The following is a 27,570-nucleotide window of genomic DNA, read 5'->3' on the forward strand; positions in this document are numbered from 1 at the left end:
TTCCTTTACTCTGCCCGCTGGCTGTCCTAATTACTAAACTTGCTCATATGGTGTACTGCTTTAGCCCACCCCATGCCAATTTAGTTTAAACCTTCCCGTGTAGCACTAGCATATTTCCCAACATGGATATTGGTGATATTGGTCTTTTTCATGTTCAAGTGTGTCCCTTTTGTCCAGGTTTGCCCTGTGGTAGAAGAGATCCCAGTGGTTGCAGAATCTGAATCTCTGCCTTCTGCATCACCCCCTCAGCCGTGAGTTCATCTGACCTGTCTGTTGATTTCTGACCTCAATAGCACATGGCACCAGTTGCAACCCAGAGATCACCGCTTGCCTGGTTATGCTTCTTAACTTCTTACCTAACTCCCTTACTCATTCTATAGGATCTCAGCACTTGTTCTACCATGATGTTTGTACCAATGTGTACAACAACCTCTGGCTGTTTACTCTCCCCCTCGAGATATTGTGCACTCTTCACCCTGGGGTCATCTTAATGTCTCTTCTGTGGATACAGGATCTTTTCTCTGTCCACTCTCTATTGAGTCTCCTCTCACTGTGGTCCTGTCTGACTGCCCCCTTCCCCTCTGAGCCTCAGAGCTGGTCCCAGTGCCAGAGACCCAGCTACTGCTGCTAGCCCCTGAATGAACATCCCACTCAACAGTACCCATAGTGGCACACCTGTTAGGGAGGAGAATGACAACAGGGGAACTCTACACTGTCTGTTTACTCCACTTACTTTTCCTGGTGGTCACCCATCTATCTGAAGGTATGACCCCTTCACTGAAATCTCAGGTGTGACCTTGAGTGCATCAAAATCCAGTTCTATTTCCTCGACCTGGTTTGTCAAGAGCTGCAGCTGGATGCACTTCCTGTAGATATAGTTAATCAAGGAGACCGTGACTTCTGGCTTCATGTGGGAGGAGTACTCCACTGCCTTGACTACCTTCCTGCTTATACTGAGTCAAGTGCTAATGATGAACTGGAAACTAAATGCCTGGTTTTTATTTGGTTCTCACCTGCTCTTCCTCACCGAACCAAAGCCTCCGCTCCCCACTCCTACTCTGGTCCACTGCAACAATGACTGTTTCACTTATTCCTACTTTCCTTTTATTGGTTAAGGTTCCCTCCAATTAGCCAATCAATAAAACTTGCCTTTTAAAAGCTCCCACTCTCACTCCTGATATGATGACCTTTCAATAAAAGCCATTCCAACGGACAACCAACATTTTGCTGCAGTGTGAAAAAATAATTTAGAACAAATATTTCTTATTGTTTGATTGAATGTAATTAGCAAATAAATTATATGACTGAGGAAGATGATCATATAATGGTTAGATGCTATATTTTAATAAATAAAAAGGATGTCATTGACTCCTGGATACAGGAGAAAGCAATGGTATTAATTTTGAGTGTAAGGAATTGATTGTGAATGAAGGCTGAGGAGCAGAATCTGTTTTCTTCAGAAGAGACTTTGAGATAATTAGGGGTTTTCGTGAGTGTTCACATCCACAGATCACTTTATTGTATCATTTGCAGGGGAAGACCTTCACAATGAAATGATTCTGCATAACTAAAGTTATAAGCTGTATTATAAGCCAAAAGACATTGCTATGACTTGAGCACAGGATGTTATGCAATATATAGGTCTCTATTTTGTCTCAGCATTTGTTTTACTGTGTAATTGTAGTTATTTAGCTAAATGCATTCAGACTATTCAAATAATCTGGAGAATTTACATCAGGTTACTTTATTTTGTTTAGGCAAGATTACAACAATTACTCAATGGAGTCAAGAACACATTTTCGAATCCAAGCTGCTCTTCTCAAATTGAAAGCAAACACACAAAATGGGAAGAAATCATTGCTGCCTTCTTTATAAAAGATGCTTAAGTTATCCTGGTAAAACACCTATGAAATCCACATTGGTGATTTTTCCCTCTCTCTGGAGAATGGTGAATTTGCTTTTACTGGTAATCTTTGTGAACTTTTTCTGTGATTGAGAACAACTTCAACTGGGTTCTCAACAATTATGAGCACAACTGGTTTACTTTGGTTCAGGGAGTAAGTTACTGGTTTAGTAATTTATAGCAATGTTATTTCTAAATAAGTGTCCTTGTAAAAATGTAAATATATTATCTCATATGCAAATAGTTTTCAGTTATTAAAATGCATCACTGCACAGCACTAATTGACCTCCAAAAGATACCCAAGAATATAAAGACATAAACTGCTAGTGTTTAAATAGAGCAAATAACACATCACTTTTCATTACCTTTTTATCAGTTGCCGTGTCCAACGTGCATATACCCTGTTTCAGCTAGTAAGGCGTCTTTAGTGAGTGGTTTGCATTTAATTAAAATCTAATTATCTGAGATGTCAGTTCATGTTGAAGATGTTTGAAAAATAGTGTGAAGAAAGTGACAAATGTGTGGACAGTGGCAACTTTTGATTTTATTGTTAAATTTTTTGCTTAGGGAAGATTTTACATGCGATGATGTCAGATGAAGAATTTATTTCAGTAAGACTAGGCTTGCTATTTCTTTTGCCAGCAGACAAATCACATTAAGAACAATACTCCCATTAAATGGTGGGGCCTACATGCAGAAAAGCTTCTACATTCAACAACTTACCATATGCATTGGGAGGTCAGTAGCAATGATGAGAAAAACTGTGCAACAGTCTCATCAGGTATTTTATATTCAGACTTTCTTTCAAACTACAGGAGGTTTTTAAAAAAAAAACAAATTCAATCTGTGGTTGTTTTGCATCATTCTGGAAATAAGAGGTGGTTATCAGAATGTTACTTTAACCCTCTATTTCCCAGTTTAAAATATTTATATGCAAACTCATTTTCAGTACTATTGTCTGACTTGCTATAGATAAACATACTGTAGTAACTTCCTTCCAGAGAAATATGGAAAAACTTTCATACGTTCATCTTGAAATGCAAACTTTCCAATCTGTAATAATTATTTCTTGAAAGAGGCAAATAATTTATAGATAAACATGAAAAACTCTTAAAAGATTTTTCTCATAATCAGTTCACCCTCCCCCTTAAATACTTAATATCCTTCTATAATTGATTTAGCTGCTAGCTAATGCAAAAGTTTCATTTCCAGCCAGTGGTAGCCAACTCGAGTTGAATTTAGACAATAGACAATAGGTGCAGAAGTAGACCATTCGGCCCCTCGAGTCTGCACCACCATTCTGAGATCATGGCTGATCATTCACTATCAATACCCAGTCCCTGCCTTGTCCCCATATCCCTTGATTCCCCTATCCATCAGATATCTATCCAGCTCCTTCTTGAAAGCATCCAGAGAATTAGCCTCCACCGTCTTCCGAGGCAGTGCACTCCACACCTCCACAACTCTCTGGGAGAAGAAGCTCTTCCTCAACTCTGTTTTAAATAACTGTCCTCTTATTCTCAATCCATGCCCTCTGGTACTGGACTCTCCCAACATCTGGAACGTATTACCTGCCTCAATCCTATCAAATCCTTTAATTATCTTAAACGTTTCAATCAGATCCCCTCTCAATCTCCTCAATTCCAGCGTGTACAAGCCCAATCTCTCCAATCTCTCTGCGTAAGACAGCCCTGCCATCCCAGGAATCAACCTAGTGAATCTACGCTGCACTTCCTCAATTGCCAGAATGTCCTTCCTTAAACCTGGAGACCAAAACTGTACACAATATTCCAGGTGTGGTCTCACCAGGGCCCTGTACAAATGCAAAAGAACATCCTTGCTCTTGTATTCAATTCCCCTTGTAACAAAGGCCAACATTCCATTTGCCCTCTTCACTGCCTGTTGCACTTGCTCATTCACCTTCATTGATTGGTGAACTAGGACTCCTAGGTCTCTTTGCATTTCTCCCTTACCTAACTCGACACCGTTCAGACAATACTCTGCCCTCTTGTTCCTGCTTCCAAAGTGGATAACTTCACATTTATTCACATTGAATGACATCTGCCAAGTATCTGCCCACTCACTCAGCCTATCCAAGTCTCCCTGTATTCTCCTAACGTCCTCTTCGCATGTCACACTGCCACCCAGTTTAGTATCGTCAGCAAACCTGCCGATATAGTTTTCAATGCCCTCATCTAGATCATTGACATCTAAATCATTTAGTATTAGAGTATTGCATTATAAGACATCCAACCCAATACTCCACTTAAATTACCTTTCTTTAATTTAATTGTTATAAGAATATGAAGTATAAAATACTTGAGGAGAACAAAACTATTTCCAGCAAGATCTTCCACCTGGCTGGAGATTTAGCTTCAAATTCTGGAAGCTCTAGGATAAGAGTTACACTATGAAATATAAATTTGAGAATCCCAAGGAGCTGTTGATTTCCATTTGATTTGGCAGCCATATTGCACATTATTCTCTTCAATACTTAAGGCAAACAAAGCATTTGTTCAGAAGTATCTTTATGTAAATTGTTCTTGCGTTCAACATCTTTGAAAGGGCAATAGAAAGACAATAATCCATGTGCTGCGAACTGAAATAATGGAAATTAAAGGATACCAATCACTTTGCTTTTAAAACTGGCAGATTTAAATGTTCTGCACTAAACATGTATCTCTTAATTATATTTATGCACTGATTGCACATAAATATTGGAAAAGTTAAACTACAATCTGAAATGTCAATTCTTCAAGTGTGTCATGGGATTGGATCAATAGTTGTAGAATTTGTAAATGAAATATTAGTTTTGACAGTTGATTGTGTTCTGCTGGATTCAGGACAAGAAATACTGTTTCATATTGTTAAACATTAAAAAATTTAAATATTTACCTTTGTCCTTGTTTATATTTACTAAGTTAACCATAATTAATACAGTTTACATGTAAATTACTAATGCAGTAACTTGGATTTATTTAGCTTTAAAATATGAAATGTTTAGAAATGTTTCCTATGAGCAACATCTTAATATTAACTCAGCAAGGGGACGTTATAGGGAGTCACAAAAAAGCAAGACTTGAAAGTTTCTGAAGTTTCAATGTGGAGAAGTCGAGAAATACAGGGAAGGAATTCAGTTACTATCCAGGGCAGATGCCAATGATGGGGCAGAGAGTGAAGGATGCAAAATCACAGAACTTAGAACAGTACAGCACAGGAACAGGCCATTCAGCCCACAGTGTATGCTGAAACAGCTAAAAAGCAAATCAAAAACATCCAAACACTAACCCCTCCCACCTACACCATATCCCTCCATCTTCCTTACATCCATCTGCCTATCCAAACATCATTTAAAAGCCTCTGCAACACACGCAAAATGCTGGAGGAACTCAGCAGGCCGGGCAGCATCTTTAGAAAAGAGTGAACAGTCAACATTTGGGCTAAGACATTGACTGGTTACTCTTTTCCATAGCTGGCTGGCTGAATTCCTCCAGCATTCTGTGTGTGTTACTTGGATTTCCAGCATCTGCAGATTTTTCTGGACTTCAAAGCCTCTAATGTATTTGCCTCTACCCCCATACCAGGCAGTGCATTCCTGGCATCCGTGACTCTGAGTAAAAACCTTACCCCTCACATCCCCCTTGAACCTACCCCCTCTCTGCGTGCCCTCTGGTACCAGACATTTCAAACCTGGGAAACAAGTACTCCCTGTCTACTCTATCTATGCCTCTCATAATCTTATAAACCTCTATCAGATCTTCCCTCAGCCTCTGGTGCTGCAGAAAAAACAGCCCAAGTTTACCCAGCTTCCTATGATAGCAGAATGGAGGATGACCAGAACTGTATGCAACGTTCCAGATGTGGATGATTGGGAGTTTTATAAACGTAACCTCTTGAATTCTGAACTCAATGCCTTGACTAATAAAAGCAAGCATTCCATAAGCTTTAACCACCCTACTAACTGGTATAGCCACTTTCAAGTAGCTATGAACTTGGATCCCGAGATCTCTCTGCTCAGCAACACAGTTAATGATCTTCCCCTTAATAGTGCACTATCCCCTTGCATTTGTCCTACCAAGGTGCAACACCTCACATTTATCTGGGTGGAACTCCATCTGCCATTTCTCTGCCCATATCTGCAACTGATCAAAATGCACTGTAGTCTTTGCCAGTCTTCTTCACTAACCACAATTCCACCAATGGTAGTTTCATCCACAAACTTACTAACCCACCATCCACACTTTAATCCAAGTAATTTTTATACATCACAAAGAGCAGAGGTCCCAGCACGCATCCTTGCAGATCACCAATCATTCCAAAGCTCCAGCTTAAACCAGTCTCTTCAACAACTATCCCCTGTCTTCTTGTGCAAGCCAGTTCTGAATCCAAACAGCCAATTGGCTGTGGATCCCATACCTCTTGATTTTCTGGATTAGCTTTCCATGAGGGACTTTATCAAACGCCTTACTAAAATCCATGTAAACAACACCCACTGTCCTACCCTCATCAATCTATCTTGTCATTTTGTCAAAAAATTTAATCAAGTTGGTAAGGCACAACCTGCCTCGCACAAAGCCATGCTGGCTCTCCCTAATTAAGCTATGGGCTTCCATTTGCTCATTATCCTATCCCTAAAAATTTTCTCCAGCAATTTCCCTCTAACTGACGTAAGACTCACCAGTCTATAGTTTCCAGGATTTTCCCCATTACCTTCTTAAATAGAGGTACAACATTAGTCACTTGCTGGTCCCCCGGGACCTCGCTTGTGGCTAGAGAGGACACGAAGATACTGGTCAAGGCCCCAACAATCTCATCTCTTGCCTCCTTCAATGATCTGAGGTAAATCGCATCAAGCCCTGGGGCCTTATCCACTGTAATACTCATTAAGACTCCTCTTGACCTCTGAACACCCTAACATATTTATATGCTCAGCATTGATCACCTGGTCCTCCATGTCCTTTTCCTTGGTAAATACTGAAGCAAGGTACTTATTAAGTACCCCAATCATGTTCTCTGAATCCAAGCAAGTGTTCCACCCTCTCTCTTGTTATCCTCTTGTGCTTGATGTATGAATAGTATGCCTTCTGATTCACCTTGATCCTACTTGTCAAGGACTTTTCATGGCCAGTCCTGGCTTTCCTAATTTCTTTCTTTAGTTCTTTTCTGGCTTCTTTATATTCGTCAAATGCTTCATTTGATCTAAACTTCCAAAGCTTCACATACTTCTCCTTCTTGCCTAAATTCATCAGTGTGTTTGCACTCTTCCTATTCCTGAGTTCTATACTGTAATTGATTTATTTATTATTATTTTATTTTTTTCTTCTAGATTATGTATTGTATTGAACTGCTGCTGCTAAGTAAACCAATTTCACAATACCTGCCAGTGATAATAAACCTGATTCTGAAATGGACTCACTGTCTGAACCCTCCATCATGTCTCCGAGTGCAGCTGTGGTATTTTCCCTGATTAGTAGTGCAACTCCCTCCCCCCACTACTCCACTTTATTTTTAACCTCCTCCTTCATCGTTACTAAAATTGTGAAAACCTGGTACATTAATCACCCATTCCTGCCCCCCTCTCATCCAAGTTTCAATGATGGCCACAACATCATAGTTCCATGTACTGATCCATGCTCTAAGTTCATCACCCTTTACCCATAATACTCCTTCCATTAAAATATAGACACTTCGAACTATACGACCCATCATACCTACTATGCCTTTCACTACTTTCCCAAGCATTTATCTTCCTGCTGGAGGTCACAGAGCATAGAATTCTGAGTGTTGTAGGTGGTTAGTTATGGGATGGTGAGAAAAGAAAGCAGTTTCATTACCTGGATAAGCGAGTAAGGCCTCCGTTAGTTGAGGTCAACCATGGATGTTGCGTACCAGGTGTCTGCATGATAGACAAGCCCAGATGCAAGCTGGGGCAGTGCAATATGGAGAGCAAAAGCTGTTGTCAATGTAGCAGGCTCGTGCTCTCCATGCAGCTGATGAATCCAAAGGAACGGCAGAGACCAATACAGCATCACAGGAGTTGCCAGTAGGTGTTGAACTCAGCATAGGACTGCCTTGGGGACTCCAGCTCCAGGTTTTTCCTTGGGGCTTGCTCTGAAGCTTTCTCCATGACTGGGTACAGCTGCAAGCCACTGGCGGTTTCAATTCAGAATTTTCTTTCTCCTAGGTGAGTTGCCAACCATGACTGATGAGCCCCATCTGCCCGAAGAAACCATTTTTAAGATGCCTCTTGCCTGGCAGTAGAAATAGTTCTGCCACAAGTGAAGGCCAGGAGCTGGCTTTGTTTCCCAGAGGCTACTTGAAATACATGCCATTGGTAGTATTCTAATAGGCAGTGGGAGCTTATCCTCACTATGCACTGCATTTCCCAACCACCTTACTCTGGCTATGACAACCTAAGATCTATTTTGAGTAGACAATAAGACCTAGGAGTAGAATTAGGCTGTTTGATCCAACGAGTCTGGCCTGTAATTCCAACCTCATTCCACCACATTGAAATTTGCAAATTTCACTAACAGCAGAGGTTCAAGAAAGGATCTCTGCAGAACACCACTAGCCTGACTTCCAGCATGAAGAACTCCCATCAACCACTATCTTGTCTTCCATGAACAAGCCAATTCTGAATCCAAATGGCCAATGCTCCATGGACCCATACATTTTAATGTACTGGGTGGCAAAATAGTACAACCGTGGCTGACAAGGGAAGTCAAAGCAAAACAGAAGGCATACAACAAAGCAAAATTTGGTGGAAAGACAGGTTTGGGAAGCTTTTAAAAGCCCTACAGAGATCAACTAAAAGAATCATTAAGAGGGAAAAGATGATATATGAAAGCAAGCCAGCAAACATCATCAAAGTGGATAGTAAAAGCTTTTTCAAGTATGTAAAAAAAAATAAAAGATGAGTGTGGGTGTAGGACTGCTAGAAAATGAGGCCGAAGAAATAATAATGGGGACAAGGGGATGGCTGATGAACTAAATGAGTATTTTGCATCAGTCTTCACTGTGGAAGACACTAGCAGTGTGCCAGATGTTGTAGTGTGTGAGGGAAGAGAAGTGAGTGCAGTTACTATAACAAGGGAGAATGTGTTCAAAAGCTGAAAGACTTAAATCACCTGGACCAGATGAACTGCAACCCAGGGTTCTGAAAGACATTGCAGTAGAGATTGTGGAGGCATTAGTAATGATCTTTCAAAAATCATTGGACTCTGGCATGGTGCCAGAGGACTGGTAAACTGCAAATATTACTCCATTCTTTAAGAAAGGAGGGAGGCAGCACAAAGGAAATCATAGACCATTAGCCCGACCTCAGTGGTTGGGAGGATGTTGGAATCAATTGTTAAGGATGAGGTTATGGAGTACTTGGTGACCCAGGACAAGATAGGACAAAGTCAGCATGATTTCCTTAAGGGAAAATCTTGCCTGATGAACTTGTTGGAATTCTTTGAAGAGATTACATGTAGGATAGATAAAGACACAGCGGATGTTGTATATTTGGAATTTCAGAAGGCCTTTGATAAGATGCCACATATGAGGCTGATTACTAAGTTAAGGACCATGGTATTACAGAAAAGTTATTAGCATGATTAGAGAGCTGGCTGATTTGTAGGAGGCAGCGAATGAGAATAAAAGGATCCTTTTCTGGTTGGTTGCCAATAACTAGTGGTATTCTCCATGGGTTGGTGTTGGGACCGCTTCTTTTTATGCTGTATATCAATGATTTAGATGATGGAATTGATGGCTTTGTTGCCAAGTTTGCATATGATACAAAGATTGGTGGAGGGGCAGGGTAGTGTTGAGGAATCAGGTAGGCTGCAGAAGGACTTATGCAGATTAGGAGAATGGACAAGAGAGTGTCAAATGAAATACAATATTGGAAAATGTGTGGTCATGCACTTCGGTAGCAGAAATAAATGTGCAGGCTATTTTCAGAATGGGGAGAAAATCCAAAAATCTGAGATGCAAAGGAACTTGGGAGTCCTTGTGCAGAACACCCTGAAGGTTAATTTGCAGGTAGAGTCAGTGGTGAGGAAGGCAATGCAATGTTAACATTCATTTCAAGAGGTTTAAAATACAAGAGCAGGGATGTGATGACTTTATGAGGTCTCACCTTGAGTATTGTGAACAGTTTTGGGCTCAACATCTAAGAAAAAATGTGCTGGCATTGGAGAAGGTTTATAGGTGGTTCACAAGGATGATTTGGGAAACGAAAGGATTATCATACAAGGAACGTTTTATAGCTCTGGGTCTGTACTTGCTGGAATTTAGAAAGATGAGGGAGGGATCTCATTGAAACCTTTCAGATGTTGAAAGGCCTAGACAGAGTAGATATGGAAAGGATGTTTCCCAAGATACAGGAGTCTAGAACAAGAGGGCACAACCTCAGGATAGAGAGGCATCCATTAAAACAAAGATACGGACAGATTTCTCTAGGCAGAGGGTTGTGAATTTGTGGAATTTGTTACCACAGGCAACTTTGGAGGCCAGGTCTTTGGGTGCATTTAAGGCAGAGCTTGATCTGTTCTTGTTTGGACAAGGCATCAAAGGCTGCGGAGTGGAAAAAAGGATCAGCCATTATTGAAGGGTGGAGCGGACTCAACAGGCCAAATGGCCTAATTCAAAGGAAAGCAACAGTGAGCACAATCCCCCTCCCCCACTGGCAAAAAAAAGCATCGGCACTGCCACTGAGCACTCAAGCATGAGCAAAGTAACAGCAAAGTCACAGACTTGCAGTTACCCCAAACACTTAACATTTCACAGGGTATTCAACATACCACAGGTTCTCTCTCCCCCTAATAAGGGAGAAAGGGATGTCTCCATTTTCTGCACCCATGTCTTATGGGCGTGTCTCCCATGATGAACCTTGTCAAATGCATTACTAAAATTCATGTAACATTCATCAATCACCTTTATCATTGCCTTGACTGAGTTTTTCCAAGTCAGTAAATCTTAACTTCTCTCATATGCTGACTGTCCCTAATTTGGCCATGTTTTTCCAAATGCTCATAAATCCAATCCCTAACCTTCCCCTCATTAACTTCCCCACCACTGGTATGAGACTCATTAGTCTATTATTGCCAGGTTTATCCCCATTTCCCTTCTTGAACAATGGAACATTAGCTACTCATCTGTAGAGATGAGTAGAGATCTGTAGCTAGAGAGGACGTGAAGATAATGGTCAAGGTCCGGGCAATCACTTGCCTCTCCTAATAGCCTGGGATAAATCCCATCATGCCCTGGGAATTTAATCACTTTAATGTTCTTTAAGTAACTCAACAGTACCTTCACCTTTATCTCAAAATGCCTCAGCACATTCCATACCTAGCATCTTATCCCCTCTCTTTCCCCATGGTAAATTCTGATGCAAACTACTCATTAAGGATCTCATCCCTCTAAGATCCGTACTTAGCAACAAACGGCTTAGAACTTGAGTTGGGATCACTGTTCCCGAACTGTTCTCCTGCTGAATACCCAACGCGTGATCAAGTATGACCCCTCCTCTCATAGGACTATCTACATGCTGATTTAAAAACCCTTCTGGATACACCTAACAAATTCTGCACGGTCAAACCTCTTACACCCAAGAGACCCTAGCCTTACATTTCTGTTCATTGGTGTCCCGGTGGCTATTTGGGGGTGGGGGTGGGGTCTGTAGTAATAAACCCATCATGACTGCAGCTTCCTATTTTTGAGTTCCACTCATATAGACTCAGTGATTGAGCCCTTAATTGTTTTGCCTCTTAATACAGCTGTGATATTGCCCCTAATTAATATCACAACTCCTTCCCCCCCACCCTTTTATCACCTTCTCTATCTTTTCCAAAACATCAAGACCCTGGAATATTAAGCACCTGTTCCTTCCTTCTTCCATCTAAGTCTTTCGATTTGGATGCTGATGACTTGTAGTGTTCTAGGAGTCCGAGTTGGGATTGCTTCTTTTCATGTGAAATGTGAATGATTTGGATGACAGAATTGATGCTTTTGTGGCCATGTTTGCAGATGATATGAAGATCAGTGGAGGGTCAGGTAGTGCTGAGGAAGCAGGGAGTCTGTAGAACAACTTAGATTGGGAGAATTGTCAAAGTGGCAGCTGGAATATAATGTAGGGAACTGTATGTTGTGCACTTTGATGGAAGGAATAAACGTGTAAACTATTTTCTCAATGGTGAGAAGGTTCAGAGGTGCAAAGGGACATGGGAGTCCTTGTGCAGGATTCCCTAAAGGTTAACATTTGCAGGCTGAGTTGGTGGTAAGGAAGGCAAATGAAAGGTTAGCATTCATTTTGAGAAGACTAAAATACAAAAGCAAGGATGCAATGGCAAGACTTTATAAGGCATTGGTCAGGCTGCACTTGGAGTACTGTGTCCTTTATCTAAGAAAGGATATGTTGACATTGGAGAGAGCCCAGAGGAGGATCATGAGAATGATCACAGGAATGAAAGGGTTAACATATGAGAAGCAGTTAATGGCTCTGGGCTTGGACTCACTGGTGTTTAGAAGAGTTTGGTGGCGGCGAGGGGTGGGGGTGGGAAGTCTCATTGAAACCTATTGAATTTTGAAAGGCCTAAGAGTGGATATGGAGGGGATGTTTCCTATTGTGGATGATCCAAGGCACAGCTTCGGAATAGAAGGATCTCTGTTTAGAATAAAGATGAAAAAGAATTTCTTTAGCCAGAGGCTGGTGAATTGCTGGAATTCATTGCCACAGATGACTGTGGAGACCAGTTCAATGGGTATATTTAAAACAGAGGTTATTAGGTTCTTGACTAGTAAGGATGTCAAAGGTTACAGGGAGAGGGCAGCAGAATGGACTGAGGGGGATAATAAAACAGCCATGATGGAATGGCAGAGCAGACTTGAATGGAGAAATGGCCAAATTCTGCTCCTGTCTTATGTTCTAACATCATAATTCTATGTATAGATCCATGCTCCAAGTTCAACACCATCCTTCATAATTCTCCTCGCAATACAATATGCACAATTCAGGTCATACCATCCCATTGTGTCTATTATCTTGCTCCTTCCTGTCTGTTCTTCCTAGTTATGATATCTACCTTACACTTAAGCCTTCACTTTCTGACCTGCTACACTGTTCCCATCCCTCTGCTAAACTAGCTTAAACTCTCAAAGTTTGCTTTGCTACTTGGGAAGAAATGATTTTAGTGAGGCAAATGGAGGTAGAAACAATGGTCTTACAAGGACAGCCAAGTGTATGGATCTTGGGTGAGTGACAGAAGCAGACAAAGTGGGGCTAGGGCACTATAAAATTGAAGGCTAAGGAGAGGAGATCTGCTGATGTGGTAATGTCTCTAATGATGAAGAAATAGTGGCCTGGTGTTCATTGGTGAGTCAGGGCCCAGAGGGTGGTAAGACGTGTCAGAAAGTTGGTGTTTGGCCTCTGCAAGGTAGAGAGCAGTGAGCCAGATAACAATGACCCTCCCTTTGAGGCAATCTGCTTCAATGACCATCGCCCAGTAGCACTTACATTAACAGTGAAGAAGTGTTTTGAGAGGCTGTTGTTGAAATATATCAGCTCCTGTCTGAGTGGCGACTTGGGTCTGCTCCAATTTGTCTATAGCAGATGCCATCTCATTGGCTCTTCACTCAGCCCTGCAACATCTAGACAGCAAACATATATACATTAGCATGCTGATTATCAATTACAGCTCAGCATTTAATACCATCGTTCCCTCAGTAAACTTCAAGACCTGGGTCTCAATACCCCTGTCCCCCCCACCCGTGAAATTGGATCCTGGATTTCCTCACTTGTAGACCTCAGTCAGTTCAGATTCTCCTCCACAATCTCCAACAGCAAAGGAGAAGCACAGGGCTGTGTGCTTTACACCTGTGACTGTGTGGGTAAGTATAGCTCCAACATAGCATACAAGTTTGCTGCTGACACCACTATTGTGGGCCACAACAAGGGTGGTGATGAATCAGCGTACAGAAAGGAGATTGAAAACTTGGCTGAGTGGTATAATAACAACAACCTCTCACCCAATGTCAATAAGAACATGGAACTGATTATAGACTTCAGGAGAGGGGAACAAGAAATCCATAGGCCAGTAATCATCGGAGGATCAGAGATGGAGAGGGTCAGTCACTTTAAATGGGTATCACTATCTCAGAGGACCTGTCCTGGACCCATCATATAAATATAGTTACAAAGAAAGCACAACAGCGCCTCAGGAGTCTGCAGAGATTTGGTTTGTCATCAAAAATCTTGGCAAACTTCGACAGATGTGAGGTGGAAAGTGCACTGACTGGCTGCATTGCAGCCTGGTATGCAGACACCAATGCCTTTAAGTGGAAAACCCTATGAAAGGTAGTGGATTCAGCTCTTTAATATCTACATGCTCAAGCTTTTCAGTCTGCTGCAAGTCATCATAACAATCACTAAGATCCTTTTCCATAGTGAATACTGAAGTATTTATTAAGTACCTCTGCCATTTCCTCCGGTTCCATACACACTTACCCACTGTCACACAGGTCCCATTCTTTCTCATCTTATCCTCTTGCTCTTCGCATACTTGTAGAATGCTTTGGGGTTTTCCTTAATTCTGCCCACCAAGGCCTTCTCATGGCCCCTTCTGGCTCTCCTAATTTCCTTCTTAAGTTCCTTCCTGTTAGACTCGTCCTTTGGGCGGTAGTAGGTCATTGCTGAGGCCAACCCAAGTCCTGCCGGCTGGCGCTTTCCCAATGCTGTCGTTTACCCTCCGCTCCGGGGCATTTGCCCCGTACCTGTCCGCCACCTCAAACACGGTGGTGTTGCAACTGAAGCCTCCGGTACCCAGCTTGGTTTCCAAGGCTGACGCGGTGTTGCTGGTCCTGAAGCGGCCGTTTCAGTGCAGGGAGGCGTTGATGGGCCAGGTGCCCCGGAGCGGTGCTGCTGCCACCGCTGTCCTCACGTTTTGTCTACAATTCAATATGCACAGTGATGTCACAATTCCAGATTTCTCTGACTACAGACGGCAGGATGTTCAAGATTTCACAAAATCTTCACAGAGCAGCAGTGATACCAGGAAAGGGTTCTCCTACTTGCTAACTGGGACTACAGCTGTTAGGGTGCCTATGCTTCAAAGATTGTTGTCACCCAGTTCGTCACAAGCATGAGTGCCTCTGCTGATGTGCTGGCATTGTCTAAGATCAAAATTAAGTTGGGTGATATTCCAGAAGGCAAGAACATGACCTTCAAATGGAGAGGCAAACCTCTTTTCATCTGCCACCGTTCATCCAAGGAAATTGAGACTGAGCAGGCAGTGAGCCTAGCTGAGTTAGTTGACCCACAGTTAGATTCTGATAGAGCAAAAAATCCACAGTGGATGATTGTCGTTGGTGTCTGCACTCACCTGGGCTGTGTACCAATAGCCAATGCGGGTGAATATGGTGGCTACTACTGCCCTTGCCATGGATCTCACTATGATGCATCAGGGAGAATCAGGAAAGGCCCTGCTCCTCTTAATCTGGAAGTTCCTTCATATGAATTCCTTAATGAAGAAGTTGTCATTGTAGGTTAAATTTGATAACTTTAAATTGAGGACCTTCCTGTTTTACTGCTGTGTTATCAATACTATGGCAAATTGAACATTCATAGCACCAACATGTTATGGTAATTCTTGTGATTTACTTTTGGAATGGGGGTAGTATGGTGTAAGCCATGCTTGTCTTCAATAAATAACCATTTTACCTTGGCCAACAATTGTGGTTCTATTCTTGAGAAATGTATCTTTGATTTTGATTTACTATCTGAACTAGGAAAATTAGGTCACAACAAACTTGTTAGATTCATGAACTTTCACCCTGTAGTTAATTCTACACCCATGTAACATTCATATTTCCTGCCGAAATAAAATAAACCTTACAATACTGTAAACTAACCTATCCTTATGGGCTTCTGCTAAATATCTTTACTATAGATGTGTTTACAGCTTCTTAAAGTTGCACCTTGCAGACAACTGGTATTGATGACTTCTAAATGAGAATGTAGATGAGGACTAATTATAATAACTGACTTACTGTATTTCACTGTACTTTAAAAGTCAAACAAAATATGGAGATTAAATACAAATAATAATTGTCTTATTTATCTGCTGTGTCGTTTTAAAAAGTATTGTATCCCTGTACAATTTATCCTAAGAAGTAGCCAAAATCTGTTCTGTAGAGTTTAAACAAGCAGTTTCTCAAGAAGTCCAGTACATAAATGTCTAATTTATGTGACATCTCTTGAAAATCAAAAAAAAATCTTCACATATTGGAACCTGTATGGGGGGGGGGGGGGGAAGGAAGGTTGGATCAAAAGGAATGTCTGTGATAAAAAGGAAATCAAAAAAATGTTAGCTGAGAAAAGATGGCAAAGGATTGTTGATTACTGCTAATCTGTCCAGAGGAGGTGTAAACTTAGGATGCATGAACAGATATAAGAGGGCAAAGGCAAAGAGCTAAGTTGGAACGTGAATTTAAAATGATGGAGAACTTGAAAATTGTTGTGAATTGCCTGGAAGTGTTCTGCAAAATGCCACCACATTGTTTCATTTCTGGAAGCTCTAAATTAAAAATGTTGCAACAAAAAAAAAGTTCCTTCCTGTTAGCCTTATAATCTCCTAGGTCTCTAACATTACCTAGCTCTCTGAACCTTTTTTAAACGTTTCTTCATGACTAGATTTATTACAGCCTTTGTATACCACAGTTCCTGTACCCTACCATAACTTCCCTGTCTCATTGGAACGTAACTATGCAGAACTCCACATAAATAGCCTCTGAACATTTGCCACATTTCTTCCGTACTTTTCCCTGAGAAGTTTCCCTGTTCCCAATTTAAGCTTCCAATTCCCTGCCTGATAGCCTCATAATTCCTCTTACTCCAATTAAACGCTTTTCTAACTTGTCAGTTCCTATCTCGCTCTAATTGCTTTGGTTGGAACAATGTATACAGTGGAAGACAAAGAACTACAGTCCATGGCAATTTTGAAACAATGAGCCAAATTGGGAGAGCGGGGAGGAGGAAGATACTGATGCAAGGCAGTGAGGGTAGGGAGCGGGGCATGGAAGGACCGTTGGGAAAAGCAGTAAATAGATTGAAATTACCCAAGATCCTGGTTATGATGTAACTGTGTGGCCTTAAAATGGAGCTGGAAAGTGGGTAGAAAGACATAGCAGTACACACCAGCTAAGGACAGACACGTGGCTTTTGAACAGTCTTGGAAAGGGTGTTTTCCAGGAGCAGCAGGGCCCACAAAGGAAAAACAGAGACTTATGGAAGTCCCATCACTGAGGAGGAAAGCTTCTTCAATATGGACACATTGAGATGAGAATTTGCAGCAGAGCAAGACAATTAGAGACAAGATACTGATACTTAGAAGATAAAGTCATCAAGTTCATTGTCATTTCGACCATAAACTGCTGGTACGGTACACAGTAAAAACAAAACAACGTTCCTCCAGGACCATGGTGCTACATGAAACAACAAAACCACACTAGGCTATGTGAGACAGCACAAGGCTGCACTAGACTACGTAAAACAACATAAAAACTGCACTAGACTACGGACCTGCACAGGACTACATAAAGTGCAGAAAACAATGCAGGGCAGTACAATAACTAATAAACAAGACAATAGGCACACTAGAAGACAAATTACAATATAATAATAAATGTAGATGTCAGTCTAGACTCTGAGTATTGAGGAGTCTGATGGCTTCATGGAAGAAACTGTTACACAGTCTGGTCGTGAGAGCCCAAATGCTTCTGTCCCTTATTCAAGATGGCAGGAGGGAGAAGAGTTTGTGTAAGGGGTGCATGGGGTCTTTCATAATGCTGTTTGCATTGCGGATGCAGCGTGGTGTAAATGTCTGTAATGGCGGAAAAAGAGACCCCGATGACCTTCTCAGCTGACCTCGCTATCTGCTGCAAGGTCTTGCGATCCGAGACAGTGCAATTCCTGAACCAGGCAGTGATGCAGCTGCTCAGGATGCTCTCGATACATCCTCTGCAGAATATGGTGAGAATGGGGGGTGGGAGATGGACTTCCTTCAGCCTTCGCAGAAAGTAGAGATGCTGCTAGGCTTTCTTTGCTATGGAGCTGGTGTTGAGGGACCAGGTGAGATTCTCCATCAAGTGAACACCAAGAAATTTGGTGCTCTTAACGATCTCTATCGAGGAGCCGATGTTCAGCGGGGAGTGGTTGCTCCGTGCCCTCCTGAAGTCAACAACCATCTCTTTTGTTTTGTTCACATTCAGAGACAGGTTGATGGCTCTGAACCAGTCCATTAGCTGCTGCACCTCTTCTCTGACTCGTTTTTCTTGCTGATGAGACCCACCACAGTCATGTCATCAACAAACTTGATGATGTGTGTTGCAGCACAGCCATGGGTCAGCAGAGTGAACAGCAGTGGACTGAGCATGCAACCCTGGGTGGGCACCCCATGCTCTGTGTGATGGTGTTGGAGCTGCTGCTCCCAATCCAGACTGACTGAGGTCTCCCAGTCAGGAAGTCTAGGATCCAGTTACAGAGGGAGGTGTTCAGACCCAGCAGTTTCAGCTTTCCAGCCAGGTGCTGAGGAATGATTGAGTTGAATGCTGAACTGAAGTTTATGAACAGCATTCAAACGTAGGTGTCTTTTTTGTCCAGGTGGAGGATGGTGGCGATGGCGTCATCTGTTGAGTGGTTGGGACGATAAGAAAACTGCAGGGGGTCCAGTGAAGGGGGCAGCACTGAAGAACTCAGCAGGTCATTCAATATTTGATGAGGCAAAAAAGAGTTAGGTTGACATTTTGGGTTAAGAACCTGCATTGGAAATGTCATTTAATGGTTGGTGGAATGAACAAACATGGCAGAAATATCTTAATCTTCTGGATTAGCCTCCCATGAGGGACTTTGATAAACACCTTACTAAAATGCATGTAGACAACATCCACTGCTCTTACCAATCTCTCATGTCACCTTGTCAAAGAAGCTCAGTCGAGTTGGTAAGGCACAACTTGCCATGCACAAAGTCACACTGGCTCTCCCTAATTAGGTCATAGGTTTGCAAATGCTCATATATCCTATCCCAAAGAATTTTCTCCAGTAATTTCCCTACAAACAGTCTGTAGTTCCCAGGAATTTCCCTTGCTCCCTTCATTAAATAAGGGGTTCAATGTTAGCCACTCATTGGTCCTCCATTCACCAGGATGCTCAAGTCACTTATATTGTCATTTTGACCATAACTGCTATGTACAGTACATAGTAAAAATGAGAACAATTTTCAGGACCATGGTGTTACATGACAGTATAAAAAACTAGATTGAACTATGTAAAAACGTTTATTCCTGTCTGATTCAGAGGGCATGTGCTACCACGGGAAGCAGGGTAAACTTGGCTTGTTTACTCTGGAATGTCAGAGGCTGATAGGATAGACAGAGAGCATCTGCTTCCTAGGGTTGAAATGCCAAATACCAGAGAGTATGCATTGAAGGTGAGAGGGGTTAGGTTCACTTGGGATGTGAGGGTTTAGTTTATTTACTCAGTCGTTGATGCATGCAGTGTGCTGCCTAGTATAATGATAGAGGCAAATGCATTACAGGCTTTTAAGAGTCATTTGGATAGGCACATGGATGCAAGGAAGAATTGAATGATATGGACATAGTGCAGTTAGGAGGGATTAGTGCTTGAATGCTTTGGACACATTGTAGACTGAATGGCCTGGCCTCTTCTATAAGTTCAATGGAAGAACAGAAATGATGCATCTTGGTAGGAATAATGAAGAGAAACAATGTTGAACAATACTTCTCTAAAAAGAGGTGCTGGAGTAGGAGGACCTGCAGATTTGGGTGCACAAATCATTGAACGTGAAAGAGGTTAAAAGACTTGCACAATTTTGGACCATCGATAGATTACAAAATTCAGGATGTTATACTACATCTTTATAAAGCATGAATTCAACCTCCGCTGGAATACCTGTACCAGTTCTGTTCACTGCTTACTGTAAGATATAAGTGAGGGCATTAGAGGATTCAGGAAAGGTCAACATGTATGGGCCCTGGGCTGAAAGATTATATTTACAAGGACTGGTTACAGAAGCTAGAAGGCTGAGGGAATGTGTGAGAGATATGAAATGGCAAGGGATCTCAACAGTGTGGGAAATCTTTCCCCCTCTGAGGAGGGGTGAGCAATAGAAGTCACAGTACAAAATAAAGGGGAAGAGAATGAAGTGACACGAGAAAAATGCTTTTCCCCTCACAGAGTTTAGACTGCACTGTTCACAGATGCGATGGAGGCTAGTTCCTTTGTGGCCTTCTGTTAGGAATCGAATATTGTTCAGAAGTATTTGCAAGGCTGCAGAAAAGGTGCTGAGTAGGTGAAATGAGTGAGTTCCAGGTAGAAAGTTAGTGTGAATATCACAGGCCAAATACCCGCCAGCTTAATGGTATTGGTTCATGGCATAAAGGTTGCGAATCCCTGCTATAACCGTTCTTTGAAACTGTGAAAGTAGTACTTGTTGAAACCTTGGTAGAATGAAGGTAAAGAAGATCAAGGTGAAAATGAAGACTTCACATGAACAAAATTGGTTGTGTTTATTGGATGTCAAACATCTTGTTCCACATTGCAACACCATACAAGAATCTCAGGGCAGTATCCTTGGCCAAAAGATAGTCACCTGATTCATGAATGATCTTCTTTCCATCAGACATGAGGATATTCATTATTGATTGACAGTGAATTCCCAGCAAATGAACAGGACCATAACTGCATGTAGCAAGACCAGGCTGATAAGTGGCAAGAAACGTTCATATCAGAATAGTGCCAGGCACTGACCATCTCATAGACATAGAAACATAGTAAGCCTACAGCATAATACAGGCCTTTTGGCCCACAATGCATTGCCAAACATGTACTTACTTTAGAAATTACCTGGGGTTACCCATAGCCCAATATTTTTCTAAGCTCCATGTATCTATCCAGGAATCATTTAAAAGACCCTATCATATCCGTTTCCACCACCATCACTGGCAGCCCATTCTACGCACAACTCCGTAAAAAAACTTACCCGACATGTCCTCTGTACCTACTTTCAAGCACCTTAAAACTGTGCTCTCTCGTGATAGACATTTCAGCCCTGGGAAAAAGCCTCTGACACGATCAATGCCTCTCATCATCTTATACACCTCTCATCCTCTGTCGCTCCAAGGAGAAAAGGCCAAGTTCACTCAACCTATTCTCATCAGGCATGCTCCCCAATCCAGGCAACATCCTTGTAAATCTCCTCTGCACCTTTTCTGTAGTTTCCACATCCTTCCTGTAGTGAGGGGACCAGAATGGAGCACAGTGCTCCAAGTGGGGTCTGACCAGGGTCCTATACAGCTGTAACATTACCTCTCGGCTCTTAAACTCAATCCACGGCTGATGAAGGCCAATGCACCATATGCCTTCTTAACCACAGTCAAGCCACACAGTAGCCTTAAGTATTCTATAGACTTGGACCCCAAGATCCCACTGATCCTCCACACTGCCAAGAGTCTTACAATTAATGCTATATTCCTATCGAAATGAACCACCTCACACTTACCTGGGTTGAACTCCACCTGCCACTTCTCAGCCCAGTTTTGCATCCTGTCGATGTCCCGCTTTTACTTCTGACAACCCTCCACACTATCCACAATACCTCCAAACTTTGTCATCAGCAAATTTACAAACCCATCCCTCCACTTGCTCATCCAGGTCATTTATAAATCTCACAAAGGGGTCCCAGAACAGATCCCTGAGGCACACCACTGGTGACTGACCTCCATGCAGAATATGACCCGTCTACAACCACTCTTTATATTTTGTGGGCAAACCAATTCTGGAAATCACAAAGCAAGGTCCTCTTGGATCCCATGCCTCCTTACTTTCTCAATAAGCCTTGCATGGGGTATCTTTTCAAATGCCTTGCTGAAATTCATATATACTACATCTACTGCTCTACCTTCATCAACATGTTTAGTCATATCCTCAAAAAATTCAATCAGGCTCATAAGGCATGACCTGCCTTTCACAAAGCCATGCTGACTATTCCTAATTATATTATGCCTCTCCAAATGTTCATAAATTCTGCCTCTCAGGATCTTCTCTATCAGCTGACCAATCACCTAAATAAGACTCACTGGTCTATAATTTCCTGGGCTATCTCTACTCACTTTTTTTGAATAAGGGAACAACAACTGCAACTCTCCAATCCTCCAGAACCTGTTCCATCCCCATTGATGATGCAAAGATCATTGCCAGAGGCTCAGCAATCTCCTCCCTTACCTCCCACAGTAGCCTGGGGTACATCTTGTCTGGTCCCGGAGACTTACCCAACTTGATGCTTTCCAAAAGCTCCAGCACATCCCCTTTCTTAACGTCTATATGCTCAAGCTTTTCAATCTGCAGTAAGTCATCCCTACAATCACCAAGATCCTTTCCCATAGTGAATACTGAAGCAAAGTACTTACTGAGTACCTCTGCTATCTCCTCCTGTTCCATAGACACTTCTCCACCGTCACATTTGATTGCTCCTATTCTCTCACATCTTATCCTCTTGCTCTTCACATATTTGTAGAATACCTTGGGTTTTCCTTAAAACTATCTACATAAGGCCTTCTCATGGCCACTTCTGGCTCTCCTAATTTCATGCTTAAGCTCCTTCTTGTTAGCCTTATAATCTTCTAGATCTCTATCATTACCTAGATTTTTAAACCTTTCATAAGCTCTTCTTTTCTTCCTAACTAGCTTTTCAACAGCCTTTGTACTCCACAGTTCCTGTACTCTACCATCCTTTCTATCTCATTGTAACGTACTTGTGTAGAATGCCATCCAAGTATCCCCTGAACATTGCCACATTTCTGCCGTACTTTTCCCTGAGAACATCTGTTCCCAATTTATGCTTCAAAGTTCCTGCCTGATAGCCTCATATCTCCCCTTACTCCAATTAAATGTTTTCCCAACTTGTCTGTTCCTATCCCTCTCTAATGCTATGGTAAAGGAGATAAAATTGTGACCACCATCTCCAAAATGCTCTCTCATTGAGAGATCTGACACCTGACCAGGTTCATTTCCCAATAACCAGATCAAGAACAACCTCACCTCTTATAGGCTTATCTACATATTGTGTCAAGAAACTTTCCTGAACACACCTAATAAACTCCACCCCACTTGAACCCCTTGTTCTAGGGAGATGCCAATCAATATTTGGGAAATTAAAATCTCCCACCACAACAACCCTGTTACTATTACACCTTTCCAGAATCTGCTCCTCGATGTCCCTGTTACTATTGGATGATCTATATATATATAAAAAAAACACCCAGTAGAGTTATTGACCTCTTCCTGTTTTTAACTTCCACACACACTCAGTAGACAATCCCTCTGTGGCTTCCTCCTTTTCTACAGCCATGTCACTATCTCTGATCAGCAGTGTCATTCTCCCACCTCCTTTCTGAAATATCTAAAGCCTGGCACTTGAAGTAACCATTCATGTCCCTGAGCCATCCAAGTCTCTGAAATGGCCACAACATCATAGCTCCAAGTACTGATCTATGCTCTAAGCTCATCTGCTTTGTTCATGACGCTCCTTGCATTAAAATAGACACATCTCAAACCATCGGTCTAAGAGTATCCCTTCTCTATCACCTGCCTATCCTCCCTCTTGCACTGTCTCCAAGCTTTCTCTATTTGTGTGCCAACAGCCCCTTCCTCCATCTCTTTGGTTCGGTTTCCCACCCCCTAGCAATTCTAGTTTACACTCTCCCCAATAGCTTTAGCAAACCTCCCTGCCAGGATATTGGTCCTCCTCAGATTCAAGTCTTTTTGCAGCAGTCATGCCTGCCCCAAAAGAGGTCTGAATCTGAATCCCTGCCCCCTCCTCCAATCCCTAAGCCACGCATTTATTACCCGTTTACTACCTTTGAGGTTCTGCTTCTCAGCTTCTTTCCTAACTCCCTGTCGTCTGTTTTCAGGACCTCCTCCCTTTTCCTGCCTCTATCGTTGGTACCAATTTGTACCACAACCTCTGGCTGTTCTTCCCACTTCAGGATATCGTGGACGCAATCAGAAACACCCCGGGCCCTGGCACCTGGAAGGCAAACTACAATCAGCATGTCTTTGCTGCGTCCACAGAATCGCCTGTATGACCCCCTAACTTTAGAGGCCTGTCACTACTGCCTTCTTCCTTCCCCTACCCTTCTGAGCCACAGGGCCAGACTCTTTGCCAGAGGCGCAGCCACTGTTGCTTCCCCAAGGTAGGTTGTTGCCCTGACCCCCCCCCCCCCCACAGTACTCAAAGAGGAGTACTTATTGTTAAGGGGGACAGCCACAGGGATACTCTCTAGTATCTGACTCCTGCCCTTCCCTCTCCTGCTACCCACTTATCTGTCTCCCATGGCCCCGGTGTGACTACTTGCCTATAGCTCCTCTCTATCATCTTTTCACTTTCCCTGACCAGACAAATATTATCGAGCTGCAGCTCCAGTTCCCCAACCTGGTCCCTAAGGAGCTGCAGCTTGACACATCTGGTGCAGATGGGGCAGTCCAGGAGTCTAGGAGTCTCCAGGATCTCCCACATCTGACACCCAGTACGGAACACTGGCCTCACAGACATACTTCCCATTTCTATTCCTCACAGGTAATTTACCTCGCCTTGACCCGTTATCGCCAAAGCCCTCCCACTCTGCCTTAGGTTATTCAGTCAATGACCACTCCAGTCCGCAGTGTCTCCCTTTTATGCCTGAACCTTCCCTGCAATTTAACTCGTGATTGGTGCTCTGTAGGCCATGTACAATGGACTAACACTCTCAAAGCTCCTTTTTAAAATAACCGCTGCCTACCTGCGAGAAATCCCTCTTGGTAAAGCTCTGTTTATGCCACTGATCGACTCCAGCAGAGTCTAGTCATCCAACCTTGATTTTGAATGGTATCACACCCGAGTTTTCCAAAGTTCTGGGAGACACCATTACCAGAAACCAGATGAGCCTCAAATACTATATAATGGCTACAATGACAGGGCAGAGGTGTGTGATACACAATAGTCTTTCCACCAACCATAAAAAGGATGCGTGTTAGGAACTCTCACCATCCAGGACACACCCTCTCATTATTGCCCTCGGAGGTGGTACAGAAATCTGAAGATGCACCCTCAACAAGCTTCTTGTCCATGAAGATTTCTGAACAGTCCATGAAGCCATGAATACTACCTCAGTATTTAGCAAGTTTTTTTTTAAAAAAGTGTATTGCACAGTGCTGTTGTCCACAAAACAGATCTCACAACACGTCAGTGACAATAAAACTTATTCAGAATACTATCCAGGTAAGAGAAGTGTAGCTCCAACTGCACATTCAGTGTCAGCAGCATCTAGGATGAAACAGCGCCTTTATTGATAATCCTTGCATCACTATGTTAAGCATTCATTCAGGCTTCTGTCTGTACCACCTGCAGTACAAAATCACTCAATTTACCTGGCTTGGCTCCTCCTGCAACTTCTCCCAAAACTTTCCATAGCCAAAGTTCTCTAAGTTTTACATTACCCTGGTTTGAAAATGCATCACTGAGTCTTCATTGTCACTGGGTTTTAATCTAGTTTCCCTAACCAACAGCACTGTGGGAGAATCTTCATCAGGGTTAGAGCAACACGCAATAGAAATTCAAATGACTTGCCCCAAGTACAGATTCTTTAAAAAAATAAACAAATAAAGCAAAACTGATATCCACAGCCACATGTAGCCTTGCTGTTATTGGGCTATATTGCTCAGGTTTGCAACATGCATTTCCACAATGATCAAGATTTCTAAAGATGAGTTATGCTCGCTGAACCATATTGGATTTCCTTTCAGAAGATGCAAGTTAGGTAGCCTACTGCAAAATGGCTACAATTCTATAGGGTTTGTGCATAAATGACCTGAAATGTGATCATATTTTCATTCAAGTCCTAAAACTAGATAAAGGAAACCCAATTAAATACCCAACAAAAAAAATTCTTTTTCATTTATTGAGAAAAAATTATCCATTAAGTATTTGTTGGAAAAAGTATGTGAACCTTTGCTTTCAGTAACTAGTGTGATCCCCTTTTATAGCAACAACTTCAACCAAATGTTCTTACTAACTGCTGATGAGACCTGCACATGGGCTTGGAGGAATTTTAGGCCATTCCTCCTTACAAAACTGCTTCAACTCTTGGGTGTGAGGGAGCTTCCTTGCATGAACTGCTTGCTTCACATCCTTCACATTTCCATAGGATTACGGTCAGGACTTCACTAACCATTCCAAAACACAATTTTTCTTCTTTTTAAACCATATTGTTGTTGATTTACTCACCTTTCAGATCTTTGTCTTGTTACATTATTCAACTTCTATTAAGCTTTAAGTGCTGGACTGCTGCCCTGATATTCTCCTGTAAAGGGTCATTACCATTTTGAATTTATTGTCCCCTCAACAATTGCAAGCTGTGTAGGCCTTGAGGCAGCAAAGCAGCCCCAAACCATGATGCTCCTTCCACCATGCTTCACAGTTGATATGAGGTTTTGATGGTGTGCAGTGCCCTTTTCCCTCCCAACATAGCAATGCACATTTCTGCGAAATTTTGTACCATCTGTCCACCAAACGTTGTCCCAGAAGTGTTGTGGAACATCTAGGTGGTCTTCTGCAAACTTCAGATATGCAATGTTTCTTTTGGAGAGGGATGGTTTCCTCCATGGTGTCCTTCCATGAACACCATTCTTGTTCAGTGTTTTTCTTATAGTAGATAAATGAAGAGACTTTAGCAAGTTCTGAAGATTTTTACAGTTCTTTTACTGTGTTGCCCTTAGGTTATTTTTCACCTCCTTCAGCATTGCATGTTGTGCTCTTGGAGAGATCTTTGCAGGATGCCCACTCCCAGGGAGAGTAGCAACAGTACTGAATTTCCTCCATTTGTAGATAATTTCTCTTACTGTGGACTGATGAGCACTCAGGTCTTTAGAAATGCCTTTGCAGCCCTTTCCAGTTTCATATATCTCTACAATTCTTTTCCTAAGTGTCTCTGAAAACTGTTTTGATCGAAGCATGGTGCACATAAACAGATCTTTCTTAAGACTAGGCCCTGTCAACAACCTGACCGTGTGCCTTCTTTTTTTAAAAAAAAATTGGGCACAGCACCTCTACAACTCAACCTCAATCTCATCTCATTAATTGGAACACCCGACTCCAAATAGCTTTCGGAGAAGGTATTACCTCAGAGGTTCACATTTTTTCTAATACATGTAATATTGGATCATTTTTCCTCAATAAATAAATGAACAAGTATAATTTTCGTCTTATTTAGGTTCTCTAGTTTTAGGACTTGTGTGAAGGTCTGATCACATTTTAGGTCATGTATGCAGAAATAGAAAAAATTCTACAGGGATTTTCTAGCACTAATGTACATCTTTTCCTTCATTTTCTTTTTTAAACTCCATCAAAGAAAGTGTCTCCACAGCCCTCCAGTGCAGAGAATAGCAAATTGAGTAGTTACCCCTCTCATTTCTAACTGGCTTAACCCTTAATTTTGAGATTGAGAGCTCTAGCTCTGGATTCCTTTGCCAGAGGAATTGTCCTACTCTGTAAAACTTTATACTTCATGAAACTGCCTTTCATTTTTCTATCAGCCTACTCAATGACTCCTCATTCAAAAGACCGACCCACCAC

At 42.1% G+C, this 27,570-nt stretch overlaps 1 protein-coding gene and 1 pseudogene across 1 annotated transcript in view; both read left to right on the plus strand.

The window, feature by feature from the left end:
- Positions 1-4,688, plus strand: part of ttc39a (tetratricopeptide repeat domain 39A) — a 79,022-nt gene extending 74,334 nt beyond the window's left edge. The window contains exon 18 of the mRNA XM_059983582.1: positions 1,758-4,688. Within this exon, the coding sequence (XP_059839565.1) occupies positions 1,758-1,875 (118 nt within the window). The 3' untranslated portion in view covers positions 1,876-4,688. The remainder of the gene's footprint in view (positions 1-1,757) is intronic.
- Positions 4,689-14,617: 9,929 nt separating this feature from the next.
- LOC132401567 (cytochrome b-c1 complex subunit Rieske, mitochondrial-like) lies at positions 14,618-15,587 on the plus strand (annotated as a pseudogene).
- Positions 15,588-27,570: the final 11,983 nt, after the last annotated feature.

Source organism: Hypanus sabinus, chromosome 11 (genome assembly GCF_030144855.1).
Source record: "Hypanus sabinus isolate sHypSab1 chromosome 11, sHypSab1.hap1, whole genome shotgun sequence".
Lineage (NCBI taxonomy): Eukaryota > Metazoa > Chordata > Chondrichthyes > Myliobatiformes > Dasyatidae > Hypanus > Hypanus sabinus.